The 12,216-nt window shown below is 48.2% G+C and overlaps 1 protein-coding gene across 1 annotated transcript in view; it reads right to left on the reverse strand.

The window, feature by feature from the left end:
• Positions 1 to 5,991: 5,991 nt before the first annotated feature.
• cysltr3 (cysteinyl leukotriene receptor 3) overlaps positions 5,992 to 12,216 on the reverse strand; it is an 11,949-nt gene continuing 5,724 nt past the window's right edge. Inside the window, exons 3-5 of the mRNA XM_008402402.3 lie at positions 8,031 to 8,198; positions 7,778 to 7,945; positions 5,992 to 7,688 (exon numbers count right to left, since the gene is read on the reverse strand). Of these exons, the coding sequence (XP_008400624.2) occupies positions 7,061 to 7,688; positions 7,778 to 7,945; positions 8,031 to 8,198 (964 nt within the window). The 3' untranslated portion in view covers positions 5,992 to 7,060. The remainder of the gene's footprint in view (positions 7,689 to 7,777; positions 7,946 to 8,030; positions 8,199 to 12,216) is intronic.

Consider the following 12,216-nt stretch of genomic DNA (forward strand, 5'->3'; position numbering starts at 1 on the left):
CTCAGAGAACCAGGGAACCTCAGGGAACCAGGGAACCTCAGGGAACCAGGGAACCTCAGGGAACCAGGGAACCTCAGGGAACCAGGGAACCTCAGGGAACCAGGGAACCTCAGAGAACCAGGGAACCTCAGGGAACCAGGGAACCTCAGGGAACCAGGGAACCTCAGGGAACCAGGGAACCTCAGGGAACCAGGGAACCTCAGAGAACCAGGGAACCTCAGAGAACCGGTGAAACGTCAGGGAACCTCAGGAATGTGAGGCGGCAGCAGCAGATGGATCAGCAGCTCATTCTGAGGTTGTTGCTAAGTGGAAGCAGCTGACTGCAGAGTTCACACTGAACATCCCATCTGAACAGAAATCTGCAGATTGGATGTGAAGTGAATTATTCTGCAGGAATATGACATCACTGATGACATCACTGATGACATCACAGCGCAGCCTCCCTGTCAGAAGTAAACAAGCTGCTCTCTATCAGACTGGATGTGATTTTATCAACATTCCAGCTGCTGGAGCTCTGAGTTCATCACAGATGATTCTGTTATTTTTCATGATTTCAGAACAGGAACCGGGTCAGCGCTGTGGTTCTGACCGGGTTCTGATCACAGGATGAACTGGATGACAGATACAAACGTTTTACTTTAATCTCTCATTATTTTCACTAAAGTTTTACAGTCAAACATGATCAAACGACTAAAAGCAGAAAAATCCTCCTTTTCCTGCTGCAGCTGAGGAACATTAAATATTTAATATTAAACATTAAATAGACAGAAGAAGAAGAATAAACCACTAAAGAGGGAATATTTCCTATCTGCACCAGCCTGGTTTCAGCCAGCTGACTGGCAGTCCTCAGCAGCAGCAGCAGATTAAACCTCATCCTGTTTCTAAGCTTCCTGATGTTTGGCAGGAAGCAACAAATATTGATTTACATCACAGAACTGATATAAAGATGATCAATATTTTCTTCAGGATTCTGAAATATTTAATATTTTATTTAACTTTTTCAAACTTGTTTTGCTTCTTTATCTAGAAAGTGAAAACTAGAAGCTGAACCTGGTTACCTGAGCTGATGCATCACTTCAGAAATATGTAAATATTCTGTTAACAGTGATGGACGTCGTCATGGCGATATTGATTTACTAACATCTGAGGTTTAAAATGTGGAGACGACGTCTAATCAATAAATTCTGCTGTTTCATTTTCCTTTTGCAATAATCATGAAATATGATTTAAAATGTTAATAAAGTCCAGAAAGTTTGGAAATCTGATTTCTGGAGAAATAAAAACATTAAATCAGGTGATTTGGTGAATTTAAAGTCTGTTATTTACGACATTATTATGATTTTTAGGTCTTTTAAACAATAAAAATACATAAAAACAAACATTTTACCAGAATCAGTTTCTGTTTTTCACACAAGAAAATATAAAACGTCCATCAGGGGATAGATTACTGTCAATCAGCCAGAACCGGGTCAGAACCGGGACAGAACCGGGTCAGAACCAGGACAGAACCGGGTCAGAACCAGGCCAGAACCGGGTCAGAACCAGGACAGAACCGGGACAGAACCGGGTCAGAACCAGGACAGAACCAGGACAGAACCGGGTCAGAACCAGGACAGAACCGGGTCAGAACCCAGGTAACCAGGTAAGAAGAGAACATGGCTGACTGGATCCAACACGTCGGATCAGAACCAGAACCTCCGTCTATCAAACTGTTATTTAAATTTAATGAAAATGTTTATTATTTATGTTTATTCGGTTTTGTGTCTAATAAACATAAATAATAACTGGATGCTTTTATTTTCTGAAATGTTTCCTCCGCTTTATTCTGAACAGAAATAATTATTGATATCTAATTATGGAACCTGAGTTCACTAAATCTCTGATTATTGATCCTGATTTCTAACTTGTTCCGGTTCGATTGGACCCGGACCGGAGGATGACTCACCTGTACCGGAGGAAACCCGCGGTGTCGTGGGTCGGTTCACTCGGTCCAGTCGGTCCTCATGATGTCCTCCAGCAGCAAAACAAGTAAACCAACAATCCTGGTTCTGGTTCCGGTTGGGTTCGGGCCTGTCGGTACCGGGACAGCCAGGCGGGGGGTCCGGCTCAGAATAAAACTTTATTCCCACTCCGACCGGATCTAACGGAGGGTCCGGGCCGACTTTTCCCAGGTGACGTCACTGTCCGGTTCTGGAGGCCGGCAGAGGGACCGGAAGACGGAGGGCCGGGCTGAGGGAAAGTTAGGCCCGGACCTGGAGCAGGCAGGCCGGGCGGCGAATCACGGCGGGTCCCGGGACAGAGGCGGCTGGAAGTTGGTGATCCGTCAGCGGGTCCGGCCGGGGTCCGAGGGTCCGGTCCGGTCCGACCGGGAGGGGGCGAGTCAAAGAGAACCGGGCCCGAACGGAGGAGAAGGAGAAGCAGAGAGGGGAGAGAGGCTGAAAGGCTGGCCGGTGGCCTGGCCGCGCGGCGGTGAGTGCGTGAGGAGAGAGCGGGCGCGTCCCCGTGGAGCGGAGAGCCGGGCCGCTCCGCCCCGCGACTGGCTCCGCTCCGCCCCGCGACAGACCCGCTCCGCCCCGCGTTAGAACCGCTCCGCCCCGCGACAGGCTCCTCGCCGCTTCAGCTCCGCTCCTCGCCGCTCCGCTTCACCGCTCCGCCCCGCTCCTCCCGGCTTCTCCTTCAAAGGGCCAACTCCCAGAGCTGCTGCACTGACAGAGGTCTCACTCTGATGAAGATACCTCCCCGTGTGACAGCGATAGGTCTGGTAGAGCTCTACACTAACAAGGGATTTTGTTTTAAGGCATGCAAAAAACACTTAGTTTTTTGACACTATGGTAAATGGACTGAACTTATATAGCTATCTCATTCTTTATGTAAATATTTTGCATTTTTTTACATGAAAATATCTTGGATGAAGTGCTGAAGCTAGCCTTTTTAAGCTATCTTTATATGAAAATATTTAATCATTTAGCGGATATCTTTTTCTTCTCCTGCTCCCTAATCCATCTACTCTCCTTTGCCGAGGTGCTTTATTTATCTATTTCCCTTCCTCTTACCTCGTGTTTTTTTTCTCATCTAAAGAAACACAGCGCCTCCTACAGACTCAGCCACCGTCTGAGAGCCTGAGGCTGAGCCACCATGTTGTTTGTTTTAGTTTTGTTTGGTTGGCTGTTCTGACAAGTCACTTTGCCCCCGGGATTCAAAAAAGTATATTCATTAATAGGATAACAAAAACTGATGGAGTGGGGCATCTGTCAGGCAGAGAACATCAAGATGGCCGCCACCCGGTGTGTGACATCAGGGTGGGGTTGGGCGGTTCTCAGGTGGCACAGAGGAACTGGACCAGAACCAGAACCAGGACCTATTCCAGGCTGCTCTCCTCTAGGAGACATTAAGCTCCAGGTGAACCAGAACCAGCTGAACCGAACCTGGTAAACAGAACCAGCTGAGCAGAACCTGGTAAACAGAACCAGCTGAGCAGAACCTGGTAAACAGAACCAGGTCTAAACCCGGATCAAAGCTCCAGAGAATCAGTCACATGATCAGCCTCTCTTTGTTTCCGTCAGGTCGGCAGCACAGAGACGGTTCTGTGTGTGGAAAACAAGGGAGGGAGGGAGGGAGGGGTCAGGAAACACCTGGAAGTCAGGAAACACACACACACACACACACACACACACACACACACACACACAGCTGTAAAACAAAACGTATTTTAGTTGTACCCGTTCATTTTAAAGGCTGTTGCTCCTGACCTTTGACCTCTGTGTGAGCTGCCTCTGGGCTGCGTGCTGATTGGTCCTCGCAGCCTTGGGGCGGGGCTTGGGATGCTGTTTGAAACTCCCTGTTCTCGGGGCTGCAGCTCCCCCTGCTGGTCACGAACACACATTACTGCGCTGACTTTTATTAATCTGGATTTTATTTCTGTAAAGCTCTGGATGTGATGATGTGAGGGGAATTTTAATGATTTTTCAACAGATTGACCTTTGACCTGTGGTCCAAATGCATTTTATCCATTCAAAAATGATTTAAGTGGATTATATTTGGGAGAAAATATGTTGTGCTTAATATTTCTGTGACAAACTTTAGAGGAGCATTTTATGAAGCGATTTATTTTCCATTTTGTTTGAAGAAAATTAAAATCTGCTGCTAAGTTTTTGATGCTCCTGGATTGGATGTTTCTACCTGTTATATATCTATAGAAAACACCAGAGAGAGGAAACTACTTCCTCTGGTTCTGGACTCAAACCATCAACCCTCCTGTTGGAGTTGAACCACCAGGATCTAACTCTCTGTCACCGGTAGGTGGCGCCTCTGAGCCATGAATAAAACCATAGATTTTCTCCAACCAGACGCTGACGGACCTTAGAGCTGAAGGAAACCGTCTCATGTCTGCTGAGGTGTTTTTCACAGGTAAAAACAGAATTATGACATTTTAACAGAGTTCGGTTTGAAGGTTCTGGTTCTGGAGGATTGTTCATGAGAAGAACAACTCTGGACTTTCTATCCATAAACATGGAAATCTTTCCTCATTTAGGTCTGCTGGGTTACCAGTTATTTCTCTTCAGAATAATGAGTTTCTTCAGATTCAGGACTGCACATTCATGAAATGGATATTCCTTGGAGCAGTTTTAAAAGCCCAGACGGAGATCCTCAAACACATCGCTTCCTGGTGACATCATGGAAACTAAAAGAAGATTTCCTCCACCAGTCTGACTCATCCCAGGGTCTCATTTCAAGATGTCTGAAGGTTCCTGGTTGGTTTGCAGCCATGAAGAGGCCGAGGACGTCCAGGAAGGAGGTTCTGGGTCCCAGACAGGAACAGGTTCTGGTGCGAAACAAAAGCTAAAGAGCTTGTGGAGATGCTGGTGAAGCTGGGAGGAGAGTCATCACTCCTGGGAAACCAGTCATGTACCCACACCCAGAGAAGAAGAAGCCAAATCATCTACAGACCCCAGATTAGAGCCTGCAAACGAACTCCGGTACAAACACCTGAGATTCTGGAGGAATCCCGTCCCAACATGTTTTAGGGTTGCTTTGCTTCAGGAGGAACTGGTGCACTTCACAAAATAGATGGCATCATGAGAAAAGAAGGCGTAGAAATATTAAAGCAACATCACAACATATCAGTGAGGAAGTTAAATCTTGGACACAGACGGTTGTCCAGATGGACAATGTCCCCCAGCAGACTAGTTAGGAAGTGATTTAAGGTGTTGGAGTGAGCGTCACAAAGATCTCACTTCTACTGAGAATGGGGAGCGAAACGATGTGGGCTAATTAGCTTAGCTCCCAGCTAAACCTATAGTTAGCAGGCCAAGTATTTAGTAAATGTTGCAAATCTCTTTATAAACTGCTGCTTCAGTCAACTACTTATCATTTCTTTTCCTCTTCTTCTTCAACATTTCAGCTGTAAACAAAGGACGAGCCGTTTTAAAGGCAATCCAGACGTTTTCCAGTGGCTACAGCAGCAGTGATGGATCAGAACCAGAACCGAAGGATTCTCACCAGCACAAGTTTATATGGATGTTCGTAAGAACCAGCTTTTATTTTGGTAGCCCGCTTCCGCATATCGGCTAGTGAATTTGCGGATTAGCTTGATATGTAGCGGTGAGCTAGCTACATGCTTCGTTAAAACAAGCTGAATAGTTAGCTTGTTTACAGAATATTTTTGATTGGAGCTAGTAGTTTCTAAGCTTGATAATTAAATATTTAGTTTGAAACATTTGAAAATGAATAACATGATGAAAAAACGACTTTGGAAAGTAAATCTTTATATTTTTCCTCCTCTGACAGGCTGAATAACCCAAATAGCTCTTCTTAGTTCTGTACATGTACTTTACAAAATGGCACCCCATACAATGGCGTGTAAGCGAGGCGGTCTACAAACCTGACCCAGTTCTGCTGGTTCTGTTGGGAGGAATGGGCCAGAACTCCAGAAACCCAATACAGACAGGCAGTTTACAGGGCAGCCCTGCCCAAATACCGAGGAAATGGATATAAACGCTGAATATAGAGCTCAACTGTATAGTTTTTTAAAAATCTCTCAAAAATGTAACATTTAGTAAATAAAAATAATATAACAGTCATAGCAGAGATAAAACAGGTGATTTAATGTCTGGCGTTGAGGAATGACTATATTTAGACCCCATTATAGTCATTCCTATAATGGGAAATGACTATAATTCCCATTATAGTCATTCCTATAATGGGAAATGACTATAATTCCCATTATAGTCATTCCCAAATTTAGCTCCATTTGTATACAACTGGTTCAAGTAGTATACAACTTGAACCAGTTTTCAGTAACATTCATTATAAATAGACATTAAATTAAACAGCAGGATATAAACAGACAGTGACAGAGTTTGTGGAAGTGAATGATTTATATAAAAATCCACACAGAAGGGACGACACGTCCAGCTGGACCTTCATTTTAAGCTTCCTGTTTACATGGCCGTTCTGTTTCCCAACATATTCTGAAAATCATAAAGACGGTTAAATAAACAGGATCAGCAGGACATGAACCTCATGTTCAGATCCCACCCAAAAGTGTTTCAGTGCTTCACTCTGACGGCTTCATGGTTAGACGACGTTTAAAATCACCAGGAGGAAACTGCTGCAGGGTTATTTCCCTGTAAACGGCTTACTGGGTGGCACAGGGAGCAGTGGAGCTTCAGGGTCAATGGAAACTACAAGAAAACCCAGGAAAATAAAGATTCCTCTTCCTGTTCAGTCCAGTCAGGCCTGAAGAGGGCGCTGCAGACCTGGAGAGGAGCCTGTACAACACGTTTTTACCTGAACAGCAACATCTGGAGGAAACCATGAACATGTGACTCCTTCAGAAGACAACAGAACTCCTTCCTACTTCCTCTGGAGTATAATCTGATCTCAACTAAACTCAGATTAAACCCAAGATTACAAACCAGTTCTAATGACAAAGCTAGCCTTCATCACACTGGACAAAGAAAAAGGAAACGTGACAGATGAATCTGATGTGGACTCGAAGACCCTCATCTGCAGCCGTTTCTCCTGACAGTTTTCTGGACGGATTCTGAGCACATTTCAGTCAAAAGACGCATCCAGACGGTTTCTCAGTCATTTGAATCCTCTGGTCTGCAGCAGGACATTGTGTTCTTAACGGACTCTGCTCCAGATCCACTGAATTCATGGGTTTACCCTTCATCGACCCGGCCTTTCCCATGGATCTCACGGAGCCACTTCTAGAGGACAGCCGTCTACTCCAGCGTAGCCGAGTGTGCTCAACGTCTTCCTTGAATTTCTTGGTGGAGTAGTAGTACAGCACCGGGTTGACCACGCTGTTGGACGCCGCCATGCACAGCGTTACGGCCACGGCTCTCTGCAGCAGGTTGGTGACGCCGCAGTTCCAGTGGCCGTTGACGGCGTGAAGGTGCAGGGTCCGGATCACGTGGTAGGGCAGGAAGCAGAGCAGGAAGGTCGCGATCACCATGACGAGCAGGTGCACTGAGCGCTTGTTTTTCTTCCTTAACTTCATGCGGCTTTCCAGGTCCTGAGAACATTGTGGGTGTGTCAGGGAGTGGATGATCTTGGTGCAGCACAGGATGATGGTGAAGAACGGCAGCACAAATCCAAAAATCAACGCCACGTAGTTCATGCTGAGAATACGGGACCAAGACTTTGGAGTAGCCGGCTCAAAGCAGCGAGGTATTCCGTCTCTGGAAGAGTCAGAAGAGAACCGTCAGCATCCAGGATCATCTGCTTGATCCCAGGCACAAAGACGTGTCACTGATGCGCCGACTCTTACCTGTCTGTAACGCCGCTGCCTAGGAAGGGCACAGAGGACACGCCCACAAACAGCCAGATTGCCAGACATATCAGTAAGGTTGACCTGAAGCTTTGCACGTACTTATGACGCAGTGGATAGATGATGGAAAACCAGCGGAGGAGGCTGAGCAGCGTGAGGAGCAGGATGCTGCCAGGCAGAGAGAGCAGGGATGACCTGGAATATTCCCCAAACCAAAGGGAAACCTACTGCATGAGGACGACTCCTGTCCTACCTGGAGTAGAGATTGACGTAGAAGCCGTAGACACAGAGTCTGCAGAGCCAGTCAGGAAAGGTCCAGTGGCCCTTGTTCAGGTAGTACGCCAGTCGCAGAGGCAGGGTGAGGGAGAAGCTGCCGTCAGACAGGGCGAGGTTCACCATGATCACAAAGGCGGGCTTGATCCTGTGGACGGAGGAGGGAGATCAGGGCAGGTGGATCAGTCTGGAGAGAGTCACACCTGACCTCTTCCTGGTGGACACTGGGACAGAGGACGACACAGAGGACAGAGGACGACACTGAGGACGACACTGAGGGCAACACAGAGAACAGAGGACGACACAGAGGGCAGAGGACAACACAGGACAGAGGACGACACAGAGGACAGAGGACGACACAGAGGGCAACACAGAGGACAGAGGACGACACAGAGGGCAACACAGAGGACGACACAGAGGACAGAGGACAACACTGAGGGCAACACAGAGAACAGAGGACGACACAGAGGGCAGAGGACAACACTGAGGGCAACACTGAGGGCAACACAGAGGGCAACAGAGGACGACACAAAGGACAGAGGACAACACTGAGGGCAACACAGAGAACAGAGGACGACACAGAGGGCAGAGGACGACAGAGGACAGAGGACGACAGAGGGCAGAGGACGACAGAGGACAGAGGACGACACAGAGGACAGCACAGAGGGCAGAGGACGACACTGAGGGCAACACTGAGGGCAACACAGAGGACGACACAAAGGACAGAGGACAACACTGAGGGCAACACAGAGAACAGAGGACAACACAGAGGGCAGAGGACGACACAGAGGACGACAGAGGGCAGAGGACGACAGAGGACAGAGGACGACACAGAGGACAGCACAGAGGACAGAGGACGACACAGAGGGCAGAGGACGACACAGAGGACAGAGGACGACACAGAGGACAACACAGAGGACGACACAGAGGGCAGAGGACGACAGAGGGCAGAGGACGACAGAGGGCAGAGGACGACAGAGGACAGAGGACGACACAGAGGACAGCACAGAGGGCAGAGGACGACACTGAGGGCAACACTGAGGGCAACACAGAGGACGACACAAAGGACAGAGGACAACACTGAGGGCAACACAGAGAACAGAGGACGACACAGAGGGCAGAGGACGACAGAGGACAGAGGACGACAGAGGGCAGAGGACGACAGAGGACAGAGGACGACACAGAGGACAGCACAGAGGGCAGAGGACGACACAGAGGGCAGAGGACGACACAGAGGACAGAGGACGACACAGAGGACAACACAGAGGACGACACAGAGGGCAGAGGACGACAGAGGGCAGAGGACGACAGAGGACAGAGGACGACACAGAGGACAGCACAGAGGGCAGAGGACGACACAGAGGGCAGAGGACGACACAGAGGACAGAGGAGGACAGAGGACGACACAGAGGGCAGAGGACGACACAGAGGACGACACAGAGGACGACAAGAGGACGACACAGAGGACAGAGGACGACACAGAGGACGACACAGAGGGCAGTGAAGTTCTCCTGGTTCTCCAGAGTCCAGACAGATCCCGGCCATGAAGACAGAGGAGCCGTCAGACCAAACTGAGGGCTGAGTGAGTAACGGTTCTGTTCTGGTGAGTGTTGACCCTGCGGTGACCTGAACACCTGTCCACAGTGTCACCTGCCTCTCACCTGCTGACAGACGACACATTCAGTCCAACGCTGGTCGACATGTAAATGCTCCAAAACTCCCACTGCCTTTTTCCGGGTAAAGATAGTATCTACATACTGTCTGACCTCAAAGAGCCGGTTCATGGGACAGACTCCGTAAACAGAGTCTGAACCGACAGCCTGGGCCAGGAGAGCATTAAACTCTGGGGGAGCTGCAGAGATCCACAGCTCAGGTGGGAGAATCTATGAAAGGAGAGCCGTCTCACTTCCACCACACAAATCTGAACTTTAGCAAAATGAAACCAGTAGATGTTTCTGCCCTCATCCAGAAGGGTCACTGATGGGGCTGTTAGGGTCATGAGACCGTTTTCCACCTGATGGTCCGGTCGACCCGGTTCTACTGGAACCAGAACATCTGCTCTGGTTCCAGAGCAGATCTGCTGATCTGGATCTACTGATCTGGATCCTCCTGATCTGGATCTGCTGATCTGGATCCTCCTGATCTGGATCTACTGATCTGGATCCTCCTGATCTGGATCCACTGATCTGGATCTACTGATCTGGATCCTCCTGATCTGGATCCTCCTAATCTGGATCCTCTTGATCTGCTGATCTGGATCCTCCTGATCTGGATCCTACTGATCTGGATCTACTGATCTGGATCCAATGATCTGGATCCAATGATCTGGATCCTCCTGATCTGGATCCTCCTGATCTGGATCTACTGATCTGGATCTACTGATCTGGATCCAATGATCTGGATCCTCCTGATCTGGATCCTCCTGATCTGGATCCTCCTGATCTGGATCCTCCTCTGGATCTCTGCTGGTTCAGGTCAAACTGCCCCTCTGGCTCCTCAAAGCTTCCCTTGTTGACTCGCCTGCATGTTCCTGAGCGTATCTCCGCTCTGATTGGCTGCTGGGACACATTAACGGCTTCGTTTCCTGGTTGTCATGCAGCGTGGTAAACAAATGACCGAGAAGCAAATGAGGCCTCAGACTGGAGCAGAAACTCCTGCTGCTGGAGGGAAACGTCGGTTTCACAGCCGCTGCTGCAGGTTGAGGCTGGAGATTCACGGATGAAGCAGAAACATTTCGGATGAAACGAACAAACACGTTTCTCTTTATGATCTGAGGATTCCTCCCTCATGCCGGAGGTTCCCATCATCCTCCTCATCACTGCGTCCCATAAACACAGTGAAGGTGATTTTACTGTGTAATGAGGACGCAGTAAAAGTTTTTACGCCTTTTCAGATCAGTCTATGTATTTACTGGCTCTTCTTGGTCTGGTTCAGGGTCAGGTTCTCCCAGCGGGTCCGTTTGAGACAACAGCAGAACAACCATGAGAGTTCCTGAAGGATAGATACACAGATGCTCCATCCAGGAGGTGGCGCCGTTTGGCCAGAACCACCCGGTCCGAACCCAGCTGGTTTCAAACAGGCCTCTACTCCTGACATGTTGGTGTTTCAGAGGAACCAACAGGTTAGACGGTTTAACCAGAACCGACCCGACCCGCCAACACCCTGACGCTCCTCCTGATGCAGCACCAGTAGGTGTTGACGGGTCGGGCCGACACCCTGCAGCTCCTCTGTAATTAGACAGCAGTTCTTCAGAACCAGGCGTGGCAGCTGAAAGGGAAATTTCTCAGGAATCTCTAATTAGCGTAGAACCAGGTCATCTAGTTTCTTCATCTACAAATTTCAGTCCATTCAGAACCGTCCAGGATGAAAGTCTGACCTGATTGGCTGAAGCTGGAGGAATCTGGGAAACATAAACGACATGATGTGGTGAAATGAACGGCTGAAGAGGGGTTTGTACCTTTTAACAGAACCAATAAGGTTCTTTACGGAGACGCAAGCAGGAAACCAGGAAACCGTGGAGAAGCTCAGCAGTTGGCATCCTTAATCTGGGAATGGAACCAAATCCCAAAGGTTTTCTCTACGTTCAGATTTAAATGATCCAGCAGGAGATTCCCTCCGTTTCAGCTCAGCTGATCCAGGCTGATCCATCACCAACCACAGCAGCAGGAGGTCAGGAGGTCAACGCAGGCATCTGGAGTGTTTTCCATCAGTGGAGAGGTCACGGGGTCACGGCCTGTTTCTGTTCAGGGTCGTTTGGTTTGTTGAGTTGACCTCGACTCTCCTAGAAACACTTTCAGTATCTGGTTGCTTCATGTCTTCATGCCAGAACCATTCACAGCGCTAATAACAGTTTATACAGGGTTATTAGCGCTGTAAAAATAATTTGTTTATGAAGACGGACATTTTTACAGCAGCAGTTTCATGGTTTCCTTTTCATCCTGTGTGGATATTTAAATCCAACATCATTTTCTCAGGTCAGATTCCAAACAGCAACGGTTCACTGACTAAAACTGTGCTAACAGCAGAGCTAACGTTTGTTTTGCTAACTCTGAAAACATTTAGCACTCTTAGCTTTCCTTAAATTAATTTCTCCAGATAATTTTGCTTTGGAAACTTTCACATGAATAAAGTTCAACATCTGTGTTGAAGTTCTGATTATTGAATTC

This window comes from Poecilia reticulata, chromosome 18, assembly GCF_904066995.2.
Source record: "Poecilia reticulata chromosome 18, P_reticulata-male-v2, whole genome shotgun sequence".
In the NCBI taxonomy this organism is placed as follows: Eukaryota; Metazoa; Chordata; class Actinopteri; order Cyprinodontiformes; family Poeciliidae; genus Poecilia; species Poecilia reticulata.